The 17,127-nt window shown below is 40.1% G+C and overlaps 1 protein-coding gene across 2 annotated transcripts; it reads right to left on the bottom strand.

Moving 5' to 3' along the window:
* Positions 1-4,852: 4,852 nt before the first annotated feature.
* ZBTB34 (zinc finger and BTB domain containing 34) lies at positions 4,853-15,766 on the bottom strand. 2 transcript variants are annotated; one of them, XM_086858555.1, is made up of 3 exons: positions 15,636-15,766; positions 8,177-8,288; positions 4,853-7,214 (listed from the first exon to the last, which is right to left on the bottom strand). In XM_086858555.1, exons 2-3 carry the CDS (start codon positions 8,212-8,214, stop codon positions 5,693-5,695), a joined length of 1,560 nt encoding a protein of 519 aa, XP_086714681.1. In that variant the 5' UTR covers positions 8,215-8,288; positions 15,636-15,766; the 3' UTR covers positions 4,853-5,692. The 2 variants fall into 2 exon arrangements, with proteins under 2 accessions (XP_086714681.1, XP_086714682.1); XM_086858556.1 differs by lacking the exon at positions 8,177-8,288 and having other exon boundaries at positions 15,636-15,757.
* Between the last annotated feature and the right edge of the window lie 1,361 nt (positions 15,767-17,127).

Genomic DNA, 17,127 nt, shown 5'->3' with positions numbered 1-17,127 from the left:
AACTTCTCCGGGCACCCAGTGCCAGGGCCTCCCCCCAACACCATCACAAGGAAGAATTCCTTCCCAGTATCCCATCTAACCCCTCCCTCTGTCAGTGGGAAGCCATTCCCTCTTGTCATGGCATTCCAGGTCCTCATCCAAAGTCCCTCTCCAGATCTCCTGGAGCCCTTTTAGGTGCTGGAAGGGGCTCTGAGGTCTCCCCCAGGTGAGCACCACAAGCTCTCTCAGCCTGGCTCCAGAGCAGAGATGCTCCAGGCACCTGATCATGTCCGTGGCCAGGGCAGCAGTTTGTTTGTCCCACTCCTAATAGTCAGGTCTTGTTTACTCCATTCTGCATTGTTTGAAGTTTCAGACCTTACAAGGGGATTTGAAGGGAGGTTTTGCTGGAATAGCTACCCTGACACCAACAGGGACTCAGGGACTAACCCACTCAACTCCAATCCCACTGCCAGTCAAGATAACCATGGCCTACAGCTGCACAGGGGCTGCTCCTGTTAAATTTGAGCTTGTGGGTGAGGAGGTGTGTACCTACACTTGCTGGGAGCAGCATCAGCCCTACTGATATATGTGGCAGAACATAAAACAAAACTGCTGCTGTAGGAATGAAGCAGGGTGTCCCTCTTCAACAGACCTGCCTTGGAATGGCATGGATGGATTGCCACCACCTGGCTGGACTTTTTGTTTTGCTCTGAAAATTGGTTGAGGTTTTGGAGCGCACAATGCAAATGATAATCTTAGTCCTAATTAATCTAAGTAATTAATGCTGCCAAAACAGAGAAACTTCAAGAGTAGTTGTCTCTAAAGACTTTTGATTTCTAGTTGGTAGATCAGTATTAAAATGCTTCTCGTAACACTTCAGTAAGCAGTACCTAAAATGTAAGCCCCTTAGCAATTAAATATCTAAATGTAGACACTGACACCATAGATTTGCTCTAGAAGCATTTTAATTTACAAACAGCAATTCCGATTGACTTTATACCATAAAAAAAGCTATTTACAAGCAAGAAACAAACTCATCAGAACAAAATAAAGCAGCACAGAAATATTCATGTCACAAATCTAAAAACAAAGTGAATACAAGAGTAAAATATCATTTGAATAAATATTTTAAAGTTCATGCTGTAAAATAATCCTTAATGGCAAGTTACTAATTCTTACAGCATCAGCTTAGCTAGCTTCATTTACTTCATGTGGCGATGAAGTGCGGAGGTGTGAGGTTCCTGGTTTATATTGCAAGATAATGACATCAAGTCAAGTCATTCAAACTGTTCAATTATTTATCTTGAAAAATAACCATACAAACAAAAGTTATTTAAAAATACAAATTTTCAGTCAGAAACAAACACTGTTAAAATCGTGCAAGAGCTCTAACCAGATCTAGAACCAGAGGTTCCTGGGCTGAGTCCAAAGGCTGAAACCCTGGCCTGTGGGAATGGGAGTCAGCAGTTCTGCATCTACCATAGCAGGAGCGAGCTACAGGAGCAAAAAGCAAACCTGCTCAGTCAGTGATACGTGGCTTCACATCCCCTGAAGAAATACAGGAACACATGTCCCAGGCTTACTTATTTGTTTAGCTTTTTTTATTTTTTTAATGTAAACTTGCGTAACTTAATGCTGCCACAGGGATGTGCAAGTAGTATTAAATCTACAATATTAAATACAAGTATTCTGGCACTTGATAAAATATATGTAAAATGCACACAGATTATAAAGTTTGAACATTTTGAATGACTTTACTAAACTTCCAATTTGATCACTGAGTATTATGAAATTTACAATTCATGAAATAAAGAGATTCATATAAAGGATTTACATAATTCCCCAAATACTTTCAAATATAAAATTTAATAAATAACCCTGACCAGTCAAAAAGCACCATTCAAGGGTAAAATTCCCTTGGAAAATAGATTAGGTGTTGCATATTTGAGTCCCTTTCAAGGTTTCATGTGAAACCTATTTAGAAAAATGACAATAAAAGAATCACAGTAAACTAATACAAAAATTCAAATTATATATATATTTAAAGGTAAAGCTTATTCAATATTTTCCCAGCCCTTGATTTTATTCCTGTTCTTCTTCCCATAATTCAGCCTTAACATATTAAGAGGCCTCATTGTTTCGTCTAGAAGTAAACCAAAGGCTTCAGCATAAAACATGGATCTATGCTGGGGAAGACTGCATTAAAACTTTCAATTTAGGCCTACAGTCTACCCTGCTGACAGTGAACTGACAGTATCCTTTATGCTACAGAAAGATTTCACACTCAGAAAGCAGTGCCAATCTCGAGGCCTTAGTGACCAAACGGAACTTTGAATACACTGTAAGTATTTACAAAGCTATTTTCTAAATGTATTTACAAGTTTAAAAGAAATAATATGGAAGATAATTGATAAAGAAAACTAAAATAATGGTTTTAAACCAGAAACATAAGCAAAGGCATAAAATCCTTTATTTTCACAGTTTGGGTTAAGCAACTAGAGGAAAGGACACTGTCACTGTTTTCACATTTGTCTAGAATTAAAAAGGTAGATTAACAAGAGACTCAATTATGAACCAGCCTGTATAATTTCATTACTTATTTTGCTGTCAAATATTTCTTCACATATTTTATTGACTTCTGCATTTATTGTAAATGAAATGTGTAACAGCTCTGTGCTGAGAACCGCACAGACACTGCACAAGGTTTCCACCATTTGCTAAAGCAATGGCCTCCTGCTCGGTGGGCTGGTGACACAAACTCCATCATGACACCTCGTGTCTGTGACAGTGCTGATCCTGGCACCCCACTATGTGACAAGGCATGGTGGCACCGCTGCTGCCAAGGGTGACGTCGGTGTCTGGGAGAGCCGCGCGTGGGGCGCTGCTGGGCCGCAGAGCTGGACTATGGCTTGGAGGCAAGAATGTTGCCCGCCTGCGGAGGGAATGGCACACCCCACCCGAGCTGGGGCGAGCAGGATTTGCACACTGCTGAATCACGGCTCCTAGAAAAACGGATCATTTCCTGCCCCTTAACAGTCTGTTACAATGTATTGAACCTGAACCTGTACAATCAACGCAATGGTTTTTTTTTGTTTGCTTTTGTCTGAGACAATTTTGGATAAGTCACTCTTTGGTAAACTCAAACCATTTTAATACATTTACAAATACAAAGAACTAGATTCAAATAATGCTAAGATTGTGACACAGAGAAATTCAAGAAATATAAATTTGTTACCCATATCCTGCTATCCTCAAGTCATCCTTCCAGGGAAAACATCACACCAAAGGCACCACAGCACAGGTTCAAGATAAAGGGTTAAGAATAACTGTACATTTCTTGGATTTTGCATGTCTCAAACTTAATTTACCAAAACACACTTTTTGCATTTAATTACTTAAACACTCAAGGAAAAAACTGTATCAGAAACACCATGTTTTTCGGTGAGTAAACAAACAGACTACCTGCCTTAGACATAGACTATCCCTTCCCTTACTGGAAACGAAATTTCTGTTGTTGCTTCAGGGAGAGAAACATCTCCCTGCCCCCTACCTCTTCATTTAGGCAGTTTTAGGACAAAGAAGCAAACAACGTACTCAATTTAACTGAAACTACTCCAATAAAGCAGGTGGGGGTTACATTGTAAATCCATGTTTGAGAGACTAATTCTTATTGCAGACTGTCACAATATTAAGAACTAGTGTATTTAATAAAGCTACTGCACAAATATGCCCCAGCTTCACAGGGGCCAGAAAGTTTTACGTGATAGCAAACCTACCTTTTTCTTTCCAATAATTTAGAAATTAGCTTTTATTTTCTAATTTTTGGGAGTTAAACAGCACGTTCACAAATGTATTTTTAGTATCAGCTAAACAAACGTAAGAACCAATATAAAAACCTGTATTCTAAAGAAGTATGTGATTAGTTTAATAATTAATTCTGTTCATCAAGTAGAATTCAGGTAGAATGTTAAACAGTAGTGTTTGCCAGTCCATGCTTTTGAGGTCTCTTAAGCTATTGGTTTTTTTTGTGGTATGGGTTTTGTTGTCAGTTTTTTATCTGTTTTGGGATTTTTGTTTTTATTTTTCTATTTTTTTGTGTGTTTTTGTTTTTCCTGTTTGGTTGGGGGTTTGGGGGGTGTTGGTTTGTGTAGGGAGGGCTTTTGTTTGTCTATTGTTGGAGATTTTTTTTTCTTGACCATTATGATTACGTTTCACATTTTATATATTATACTGACCTAAATTATGAAGTTAGCACCATATTAAAAACATACATTTGGTGAAACAAAAAAGATTTAGAGTATTTTTAAAGTTGTTGGTAGCTCCTTTATAGAGAAAAAAAACACTGAAAAAACAGAGAAGCCATAGCAACTCTGTAATACTCACACATGAAATAACATATTGCTCAAAATTCCCATAGAGTATTTGTTTTTCTATACAAAAAAAGTATAAATTCCAAGTGCTGGCAGATCACTTGGAGATTTAAGTAGGAAGTCAACGTGCACCTGAAAACAGCTCTCTGTGAAGAGATCTATTAAAATACTGCTTGGAAATACTGTGGTTTAAACTACATCTCTCTCATGTTTTAACCAACCATGAAGAGTGATGAAGTTAAGTTTAATTACCTGGTATGGTTCTACAGTACGAAATGAAGGTAGATTCTGAGGCCAGTAAAAACACATTTTAGACCACAATGCTACTTTTAGGTTTGCTAATATTTTACATATATATATATATATACATATATATATATATATGTGTGTGTGTGTGTGTGTGTGTGTATGTATCTGTATATATATAGATATATCTATCTCTATATATAAAAAGGTCAGCACCACAGGTTGTCCAGCTTGGATTCTAGACAACTAACAAAACCTTTAAACAATTTAACCATAGTTTAATAGATTTATGGCATTTGGTTTACATATGTTATAAAGCAAAGCTCTTAAAACAAGGTAATTCACTTTGCTCACTTTTGCACACAAGGTAATAGCTTTAATAAAATGAAAACCAAACAACAGGTTTAAAACCAAAACCATCCTCCCAAAGTCTGAAGTTCTGCACCCTAAGCAGAGAGGAATCCTAACAGTTGACAGAGTGGCATATGGTATAAGCCTTGACATACTTTTACATTCACCTCAACCAGAACAGGGAAAGTGAAAGCATTTTATATATATAAAGCAAATTTATATATATAAACAGACTCACTACCAAAAAAATCAGTTAGTAAGAGTGAACGGATTTCACTGTGACAGGAGAATCAAATCAAATCAAAGCTGTAATATTCTCTCTTCCACTGCTGTTTAACTCATTACCAGGAACAGGACTTAAGAAATAAACGGAAATTACAGCTTCTTTGAGCATTCAGCAGAGCTGCCAATCTTACTCTAGTTTTCTCCACTGGCATTTCTGTCTCACCAGATCAGTCAGCAGGGACACTTCAGCAGACTCTTCCTAGTCTTTCCTCAGTACACTGTCCTTATATTCTGAGCATCTTCAAATATTCAAAAACAAACCCCAAACAATTCATCCTCCTTAAAAATCAAAATACTTCTGAAGTCTTCTCCAGAAACCATTTCTAACTGATTTCCAGAAGGTCAGGAAAATTAAAAGGTTATTACACTTGTACACAGTAATTGAAGATTACTGAAAGAATAAAATACTTAAAAAATACATTAGTAATGTGCTTTTCTGTGTTTCACTTAGATGTAAAATTTTAATCTGATGTGTTAGACATTGCATGAATTTCCATACTAGAATCCATGGCTTCAGAAGCTGAAGCATCATTATCTACTTTCTGTTCCACAAATGTTTCTGTTCTGTCTGGAGACTCAACCCTGTTTCGCACTTCTGTAACCCCTGGGTGATTTTTTCGCAAGTGCTGGTTTAGTGTACCCTGGAAAGGAAAACATTTTCCACAGATCTCACAGCGAAAGGGTTTGTCATCTGTGTGACCACGAATATGATACTCAAGTTGGTCCTTACGGGTATATTTCTTCCCACAAAACTTGCACACAAAAGGAGTTATTCCCATGTGCAATCGCATGTGTCGATCAAGGCTCCCCTTCTGGTTGAAAGATTTGCCACAGTAAATACAAATTAGCCTCTCATTGTATGGATACCAATGACCTCTTGCATTTCTTTCCCGTGGACTATTTTCATATCCTGGATTACTCACCATGGATTCACTGTCAGCCCCTTGCACCAAGCCCTGGACATCACTATGCAAGTGACCTGTAGGTACGCGCTTTTGGCGTGCACGACCCCCCCTGAAACAGCTCAGCATTGACCTTGAAGGACTTGTATTGCTCAGGCTTCCAAAGGTTTCCGACACACCTGTAGCCTGTGATGAGGCATGGGTAAATGAATAAACATGTTGTAAGACAGACCCATAGGAACCAACATTTACTGCTACCACCTGCTCTCCATCCACCATTTCAGTGTGATATCCATCATCACCAAGGGAAGAGCTATCAGAGCAGCTTGGCCTGTCAGATTTTTCCATTTTAACTTTCACCTCTGCAATCTGACTTTCCCTTACTATCAGGTCTCCTTGCTCATGATCACCTTCAATCTGAATCTCATATTCAGAGATGCTCCCACTGCTCCCTCGGTCTGAGTGCCCTTCTTCTTGCAGACGACTACGTAGAGTTTTGCCTGGAGTAGATTCCATCCGAAGATCACTGCCTGCTGTTGACTGTCGCACCTGAGAGCAATAGGGAGGAGATATCTCAATAGGGTTGGCAAAGTAGCTGCTGTCTTTAACGCCATTGCGATTCTCTGAATTTTCTTCGGCACCAACAGTGACAGAATCAACATCACCAACACTAATCTTTGAATGGATACTCTCCAGTATCTGTGTGCACTTGTCAATGACGCACTGCATCTGTAGAAAGCTAGCTGCAGTCAGAAAACTGACAACATCCTTCAGTTGCAAGGACATCCTTCCAGTGTAACAAAAAGAAAGCAACTGTTCAAAAACATTGGGGTTTTTAATAACTGATATAGACAGGCCACTCATGGTGCTTAATGCTGAATGGTCACGGAAATATGGAGAACTGGCCGCTAAGACAGCTTTATGGGCACGGAACGGCTGACCCTGGATGTGCACGATAATGTCACAGAGCTTCCCTTGCAAGCGGAGTTCGTTTAACTGGCTCAGAACAGTGTTGCTGTACTCTGGCACATCAAACTGAATGAAACTGCTGCTGTCCATTTCTACAGACGTAAAGAGTAATCTGAAAGAAAAATTAGAAGATTTAAAACAGAGAATGAATACAGAGTTTTCTATTTCAAAAACAAATGCTTGCAAATGTTTAAGTTAAATCACCACACTGATCTGTTAAAGGTGCATTACAACAAAACATTTAGTATCAATACCCGATGTAATAAAAAAGTAGAGTCTTAATCTACACATTTTTTGCATTTCTATAATTTGAATTACCCCTCTGCAACATTCACAATGCTCAGAATACATCACAGTCTTGCTAGGACAGTTTGTCTTCAAAGAAACTTTGCAATTTCATTCCCTGGCAAGAAGTGCAGAACAATCCACCTTCCAAAAGAATATCAATTTAATAGCCATTAGGCAAAGTAAACACTTCAGAACCCTGAGTTCAAGACAAGTATTACAGTGCTACTTGCAGGGAACTATATTGTTAAATTTCCCAAGAATGACTGTTGGAAGGTACTTTGTGAAGTTTGAAAAATCTCCTAAGGAAAAGTCACAGGCATGCGTATGCGTGTGTGTGCGCGTGTGTTTGAAAGAAAAGTGTTTGAGCCACCCATTCACTTTCAATTAAAAAAAAATAAACTCTTCTCTAATTCTTTTTTTTAACAAACAATGATGTGAACTTTGAAGCCCATCGGACACAGCAGTGATTTCCTAGCTAGAATGATCTGACATTTAAATTCTAACCTAACTTAAAAGCCATAGGTACTCAAACACCAGGAAAGGACATTCTGAGAGCCTTAAAGAAATGTACAGAGTTCCAAACAAAAGCTAAAGAAAAGCACTTTTCACAGATTACTACTGTAAAATGCACATACACACACTGTCAGCCTGAGAATGTCGATCTGCAACATTACCTTCCATTTCCAAGACTGAGCACTAATCAAGCACCCAAGCACCTTCAGACTTTTATTGCTATTCTAGTTCTTATTAATGCGGAAGTCTAAAGACATAATATTGCCACCATACCTGCTTTTCCAATTGAACAAACAGATCTCAACATCCATTGACTTCAGATGCAGGAAGCATATCCAATGTATCACAATATACTAGTGGATTTTTTTTTCTATTATGTTACATGCTGTAATGGGACATATGAACAATTTAAATCAAATTATGAAAATTCAGGTATTCTAAAAAGAAAATAGACAGGTAAAAATAAGATAAAAATCCTAAAAGGAAGCACTGGAACTCTGTCAGCTGACCCTCACTTAAAACTAACATTCGCAACTGTCACAAATGGAACTTCTTTTCAGCAGACACAGGAAAGCCAGCTTCCGGACTGGACATTATGTTTGACTTAGAAAATTGGCAAAAAACTCTCACAGAACATTCAAAATCAAGTTGTCAGACTTGCTAAGCATGTTCTCTAACTTACCATTAAAATGGGTAAATGGGACTTCATTTGAGTTTTTTTGGCTGAGATGTAAAAGTAAGAAAAAATACATTTTATAGGCTCTTATATCTAAGGTGAGAAATAAGGACTGCAAGATGGCTACCAGAAGTGATGACTGCAGTAACACCTTCAGAGATGGCTTTGGCAGGACAATTCTTTTATTCGGCAAAAAAAGCTACAAAACAATTCACAGTTGTGAGCTGATATAAGTCAAAAATCAAACAGCACAACACATAACCTATCCCAGCTGTGGGGTAGTTACTTGGCAAGATTAACTTTGCTTTTCTAAGCATCCCTGACTGTTGTACAGAGAACCACTATCCCAGTCACATGCAGAAGACAAGACTTCCAGCAGTTGGATGCATGTTTGTGTTACAAATAGGAGTTTTAAGGTAGCTTAAAGAATCCCTAGGGAGGGAATGCACCATTACAACCTGTCACCTTCTCTTGTGTCTGACAGGGCAGCAAGCTTCTTAGAAACCCAACACAGGAAACATTTAATTTGTAAGGCTTATTAGATATGCATAGGAAGCTTTTAATTTGTGAGGCTTATTAGATATGCATAGGTGCACCATCAGCCGTTCCTGATTAACTTTCTCTGCTAAATGGAGGAATTGTTTTTGTTGACTTGAAGTGACACAAATGGACCTCGGTCAGGGATTGTGTACAAACCAAAAGACCAGTCCCCAGAAGCAGTAATTTGGCATTCCAGTCTAGGATTTACAGAAAGTTTGTCACATACAGTGGTGTTCCTCTTTGTTCCATACTTCCCTAAGGGCTCTTACCCAGCAAAATCGATAACTTACTCCTGGAGAAAATATTAAAATATAAATTGTCACCACTAGCACTGATCCAGACAGAAGGAATTAATTAAGGATAGGCACCTGAGAAGAAAGAAGATGCACCAAAAAAAATTATGTTCATCATGGCATCTGTGGATGAATTCATAGTCCCTGGGACATGGCCACGCATTGAAAACATGTAACAGAGAAAGTGTGAGAATCGGAAGGACACCAAGGAGATAGGAATCCACTGTGATCCTGCCCATCACAACTGTTAGAACACCCCATTATCTCCGTATGCATATAGATATCTGTAAGTAACTCTACATCCTTGTTCTCAGAGTTTTTTCATCTTTCTTTTGGGAAACAAAGAAGCTTTTTTGGCTTAAGATGCTAGGAGTAAACAGCACTTCCTGTCAGTGAGTGGAGAGGATGATGGCATTAAAGGTCTGTAAGTCTGTTCATCAGTGTAGCAGAAAAGCAGTAAAAACCTGCAATAGGGATCAAGGAAACATAGTGTTGCCTTCAAGCAAACAGGTCAAATACAGCGTGCCTAAAAGGCAGCGGACAACAAGATTCTATACCCATCTGCTCTTAAAAAACAAAGAGAATAAGCTACAGCACACTCTTGTGACTACTTTTTCACCTTAGTTTCTTCCTTTGCAGACACATGCTTCCTGTGACCTTGAAAACATCTGTAGAAGGCTGGGGTTAAATGACAAGAAATTTGAAATACAGCACCAGTGGACAGAATGGAACTTGTCTTCTGATTTCAGCCACAACCTTAAATCTCCAGCTAGAGGGAACTGACCAGGCTACTAATGGACAGCCCACTCAGGAGTAGGCAGGACTGTAACAGGAACAGCACTGAGGCTGCAGTAATTTTGGCAGGGTTAGTACCAGAGCATCCCAACTTCCTTGTATCAATTTGGGAAAGCAAGACCTGGGGGAAAACCCAGGCATTACGCACATCAGAGAAGCAGTCACCACTCACCATATTTAATTGGTGAGTAAGAGTCAGAAGAAAAATTGTCTTATTTATTCACAAAAGACCTGAATATCACTATCCAAAAATTAAAAGTAATCCATAGATTATATTCCCATACACAAGAAGGTTTTATTTTATTTGTATATAGTATCAAGTTAGCAGCTCCATAATAAAATTCTAGTAAATTAACCAAAATAATGTTCAGCAGGGTATGGCACCATACCAATACTCAACTATTCATCAGTGCTGGCAGAGCAGCAGCACTTTCAAGACAATAGCATTTTTGGCTGGAACATTTCTGAAAGAGTCTGGGAAGATCACTACAGTTTGAAAAGGCTAGTGAAAACCCCTCAGTTTTTTAACAGCTTCCTTCAAGCTGAAACATCACACTAGCCTCTTCTCTTTTGGGGTCAGGCACATAGCATTTAACTCAAGCAAGCAGGTACTTTAAAGCACATATTAACTTTGGACACATCCACTGTGTGCTCTAAAGAAAAAAAAAAAAATTATCTCTGAAGTTAATCAGCAGTCATAATGAAACTTAACACACAATAATGCCTTAAAGAATTAGCACAGATGAAGAAAAAGAAATAATGCTCAGTCAGAAGCCCCGTTCGTTACCTTCCATGGTACCTCAGCACATGCAGAGGGAACCTGTGTTACTTAGGCTCAGTATAGTCACATAGAACAATAGCTTAGAATGACGACAGTTTTATTTGCAATATGTAAACTCACGCATTTGGCAGGTACTGACAACTAAGACAACTTGAGCTGGACTCAATGACCCTTTTGGGTCCCTTCCAGCTTCAGAATATTCTGTAAACTCACAGCAGTACACTCATTGTACACTCATTTTTAAAAAGTATTGCATTTCATCTCGCTTTAGCTTTCACCCCTGCCTGGGAGTTAGTGTAAAGGTAGGGCAAAGTCCGGTAAAATTTGAGTCTGGGCACCTATCTACAATCAGGTCCTCTCTTAACCTTTCCTCAGAAGTAGGTCAAAGTGTTTAAGGTTTTCATAGCTATTATGTATCTAAGAAAGTGGCTGAAGGCACATGCCAAAACTGGACACCAGGTTCACTAGGTTATAGAAGGGCTCTGTGTTGAGCCTCATGCCTACTTCTGTAGGAGATGATGCAGTCACACTCCAAAGAATCATGTAAATTCTCTTTCCATCTGCATTACATTTATTCATCAGGGTTTTATACAGCAAATGTAGTCCACAAAATGGTGTTAGTAGCAGTGGATCACTGCCCTATGTCTTCAAACAGAAGTGTTCGTTGAAGCAACCTGTTAACATCAGAGTGACAGGCACTTAACAATTCCTATTAGATTTCAAAAGAAATTTCCTTTAAAAATTATGTTCTATGAAAACTCTTATTTAATTTAAATAACAAGAATAGATGTTGACAAACCACATTAGTTATTTAATTTTACTCACATCATACAGCAGCAGCAGAGAAGCATCATATAACTATAACACGAAGATGTGTGTCTGCCAACATAGTATTAGTTTCTGCTGCTAAGTCTGCACCTGTTTAATTTCCCTCACTCACAGAAGTATGATTCACTGTTCCCACCACCAGATGAATGACATATATTATACTCATTTTAATTCACACTAAGGTGTGAGAAAAGATCCCTTGCTTTTTCTTAAATTAGCTGAGCAACAAGGAATTCTTGAAAAAAAAAAACCACATTACAAACCATTACTGTTGTAGCACGTCTGAGAACAGAAATACATAGAAAAGCTAGGAGGGTCATAATGAACATTAAGACAAAAACAAAACAAAATACTCCATGACACCAAAAATGCCTCTAACAGGCAACAAGTGACAGAACAAGAGGAAATGGCCTCAACCTGAGGCAAGGCAGGTTCAGGATGGAAATCAGGAAGAATTTCTTCACTGAAAGGGTTGCTAAGCATTGGAACAGGCTGCCCAGGGAGGTGGTGGAGTCACCATCCCTGGAGGTGCTAAAGAAATGACAGGACATGTCACTCAGTGCTCTGGTCTGGCTGACAATGTGGTGATCACTTAAAAATTGGACTTAATGATTTTCAACTTCAATGATTCTGTGATACTCCCTCCATACATTCCTGCTCAGAATACAGAGAAAAGGCAAGAAAATAAACAGGTATTTGTATAAATCAGTGCACTCCTCCCTTGCGTTTTGTAGGAGCTAGTATCTGCACCATCTGTTCGAGAACTCAGGACATCACTGCAAATACGTATCATCATTCAAGAGAATTTTAACCTAGGAATGTAAGCCTTATCAGCTGTGATCATAGAAGTTTCTGGACAAAAGTCTTCATCAATCTTACTCCCTTCAGACCACATTTGCATCAGTCTTCAGATTTACAACAGCCACACTAATTAACATCAGCTGTATCAAAGAAAAACTGCCATCAAGTATGTCACAGGCTAGGAGGGGTCTCTAAGACGCTATTGAAATAATCTTGAAGCGACTGATCATAGAACATTTTACCAGTTTATACCTCTCATAACAGTGAAATATTAATTACACTTTAAAAGTCAATGTATAGTGTTCTTGGATGGCCTTAAAAAATGCGCCACACAAGACTGCTGCTGTACTGAAATCCCATCTCCAAAGCAGGGTAAGCTACCTCACTGATAAAAAACAGGGCTTAATCTTGCAGCCATTAAAAAAACCCAAAACTAAAGGAGGAAAAGAAACCCACATAAACTCCCAACAACTGAGATAATTTTGAAGTACAACAAACTTCTAATAATACAAGCAACACTATGCAAATACACAGAATTGGTTTTTGCATTAATTCTTCACTTCCTCTAAAGTGCCCATTGGAATCAAGGAATATAGAGGCAGTTTGCCCAAATTATCTGTAGGAAAGCACACAACAAAAGCTGCATGTGGCACATTATTCACTGGAAAACAGCCTTGAAAGTCAGTCTGCTTCACGTCTGGCTTGGACTGCAATAAAATCTGTTAGCTGACAACTACACAACAATTTAAAACTTCATTACTTTACCTCATAAAAATGCAGGAAATGCTCATTTCTTCAGAAACAGAAGCAAGTTAATACAGGCAGAACTGCAGTTACTAGAAAACAGCTCGTACACTCTTGCATCCATAGATATCAGAACACCAGTGAAAGTCATCACTCCTTCTCTGCAGCCAGCCAGGCCACGTTGTACCCAAAGTATTGAACACCTGCAGTGAAGCCATAAACAAAGCTCCTGCCTGGCAGGTGAGAGCTCTGGCAGTGCTATGGGACACAACTTCACTAAATGCCAGGGGAGCAAAGCAGGAACCCCTGACACTCAGTTTGTCTATCAAAAAAATTAAATGGATTTATTTTATCTCATCGAGATTCACAACATGATGAACAGAAATTTACTTGAAAGAGTGGATGATTTAGCATTGAAATAAAATCAATTTATTTAGCTGTATGTACATACATGGACACGCATACATACGCACAGGCCAATAACAGCAACACTGCAAACTCATTCTCAGTAGTCAGCATGATGAAGCAGAGATATTGTAGGAATATTTAGAATTGTATAGGAAAAAAAAAGGACACTCTTATTTGAGCAAATATCCAAAGAAAGCAGATATGAAACTGAAGTCCAAGTGACACCTTCGTCCCTCATTCTCTTAACTGTCTTCCTCATAACTGCTTGCCTGTGTGGAAGTGATTGAAAGGGCAAAAATGAAACACCAGCAATGCATAAAAAGTTTCACCTAAGAATTAGAAACCTCAATAGAAATAATCTCTAAATCTTGACTCTAGAAATCAAATTACCACAACAGTAGTTGCAGGTACGTATCTATTTCTGAATGCAAAAAGTTATCAGGATGCAAACTGGAGATAAGCCAAAACCAAAAGGTGTCTTCCAAATCAAACTATTCTGTATGTTTATGACAATAGTATCAACAAATGGATTGTGCCAGATAAATAAACAAAGGGGCATGATGGTGATACATACACTTCAAACCAGCAATATCTTACAAGTAATGATCAAAAACTTTTATTTTGTGCACAAATTTTACGTTATTCCATTATGTAATTCTAAATAGCCACATTTTCTGAATACCTGACAACTTCAAGAAGTCATTACCATTATACAAGTCTCAGCCTGTATTTTGAAACTGAGTATATACATATATATATATATATATATATATATATATATATAGCCAGACTTCCACAAGTGAGAAGAGAGCTCTTGAAGTTTCTGATATTATGATTTTATTTACTACCAGGGTAATAATTCATCACTATTGTGCATTTTAATCTGCACTTTCTTTTCTGTTTTTGGGGTAGTGTTTTTTGGTTTTTTTTTTTTTGGTTGGTTGGTTGGTTTTTGGTTTGTTGGGTTTTTTTTCACAGTAGCCATTCTTCATCAAATTGTTGACTTTTTGGCTCCTATGTTTCTATTAGGCAATGAAGTGACTGATGATGAACGATGCTCTCTAGATACCAGCAACATCTTTTGCAGTAGATTCACAATAGCTGCTAAGAGCATGTTTTCGTGGTTTTTTTCCCAGCACACTCCTTGGGACAGATGGAACTGTTTGGAGCTGTCCGTGGACAGGCAATGAAGCACAGGCACATTCTGTTCCAGATGTTGAGTATTCTGTAACATGCAGCAAGTGCAGTGCAGCTAAGCCTCTATCACTTTTTTCCCCTTGAAAACCAGGCTCACCCACATTAATGTTTCTGAGACTGTTCTAGCTTGTTCCAAATTCACTCTCAACTCTGATTTACTCTAAGCCAATTCCAATTCTGCATGCTGTGCACACCTGCTGGGATTTGGAAAGACCTTTGCATTAGAGATTGGGGTTTCACTAGAACTTACACCTTCTCTGACGGAACAGCAGCAGCTGAAAGGTCCCCTAACTCCTGGCAATAAGCACCTCCCCGAATGCGGCCAGGTTCGTTCCGCCCCAGTCCTCCGTGCCAAGGATTTTACGCCTCGCTCGGGCTAACAGCGGACCCCGACACAGGCGCGCCCGCCCTCCCTCCCCGCACGCCAAAGCTGCACCAGAGGCACTGATTCTGCTTACGCGACAGCTCCTGCCGAGGCACGGCCGGGCGACAGCTGCCTCGACAAAGCCACTGCCGTCGCTCCAGGCGGCCGAACCGAGCCACGGCCGCCGGGCCGCGGTCGCCGCCCCCGCGGGGCCTGGCGGGCGCCGGGACCCCTCCCGAGCACGGCCCCGTCCATCCGGGAGCGCCACGCGCCCCGGGGCCGAGCGCCCTCCGCGCGCCGCTCACCTGGGGCTGTCTGCGGCTCTCACATGGCGGATCCCGGCCGGCCCGGCCCGCTCCCACCGCCGCTTCCCGCCCGCTCCCGCAGCCACTCGCACCCGGAACTGATTCCGCTGGCGGCCGTTCCGCTTCCTGGTGACGCCCCGGCAGCGGGCGGTGCCCCGGGGCCGCTCGGGAACCCGCCCCGCTCCTGGCGCGGAGCCCGGACGCTCCCCGCCGCCGGGCTAGGGTGGAGCCGCCCTCGCAGCGCGACTTCGCACGAAGACAGAAGGATTTGAACATTGGCTGAAGCCGCTGAGTACGCGGGAAGAGCTCTTCCGAGAACACTCTGGTGTGCAGCTCCAGAAGAGAACGCGCACTCAGAGCCATATCCTGGATGGGCAGTCGCAGATGCAGCGAGGGAGATTTTGCGGGAGGACACCCCCCACTTAAGCTGTGAACTGCCACCTTTATTAAGCAAAGAATTATGAAGTTCACCTCTATTAAACTGGCCTTGTCACTCACAGAAATCACTTCAGCAAGCATGCGCTTTTTTCTTTTTTTTTTTAGTTATCCTGCATATGCTTGTAGGTCAGGTAGTGCAAGGATTCCGTTTATGAACCGGACAGTTCATGTACTACCTGATAACAGTCAGAGAGACTGGTGCCAGTAGGTCCTGCTGGGATACCCACCCCGTCTAACTGGACACCACATTCTGTCTTCCGGAGATACGTCTTTCTCTCCCATTAAGACACAGAACACTCTTCACACATTAGGCATTGAATGATCAGATAAAGCAGCGGCCTGGGAAGCGTCCTGGCCAGGGCACAAAAAACAGAGTTAAAGAATACAGAGACAAATTGTATGTTCGCTCAGATAAAAAACACAGTAAAAACAAGTAATTCTGAACAGGCAGAAAACTGGGCTTATTCTTCCATGTTCAGTAAATGTGTACCAAAATAGAAAATTAATTTTCTTGTTCCATATGAGTGTGTTATACAAATACTGACTTCTCCAGGTATTGACTGAATGTGTTTTCAATAAGAATGAGCTCCTTTTTTGCTTAGGTAGTAAACAGCAGCTGGGACAGTTCCACAAGGACTGAGTGGATGGAGCCTGGACAAAATCAAGTGTTCAGTATGAGTACGTAAATTTAGTCAGGGAGAGGAGGAACCCTCACAGATAGGAAAGGGAAACTTAATCTTTAATACTTTTTATAGCATGAAATTTCTTTCATATTTAGACAAGAAAAAAAAAATCTATGTTATCTGTACCTACTTCCAACGCACCAAGAGGCTTTTGGGACATGCAGTTACTGGTACTATGAAGTGAGTATTCTGGAATTTTCCTATCAGCATGTACATTCTCTATCATAACTTCAGAGGTCACCATTCTGTAAAAAACAGTTATAACAAAACCCATTTGGCAAATCTGAAGCAGCATGGAGCCAATTACCTAAAGCAGCAAAGAAAGCAAAAGTGTCCAATTCCACAAATTCATCGAACTTACTGTCATAAAA

This window comes from Cyanistes caeruleus, chromosome 20 (genome assembly GCF_971803275.1).
Source record: "Cyanistes caeruleus chromosome 20, bCyaCae1.hap1.1, whole genome shotgun sequence".
Lineage (NCBI taxonomy): Eukaryota > Metazoa > Chordata > Aves > Passeriformes > Paridae > Cyanistes > Cyanistes caeruleus.
This window is presented reverse-complemented; position numbering and strand designations above follow the sequence as displayed.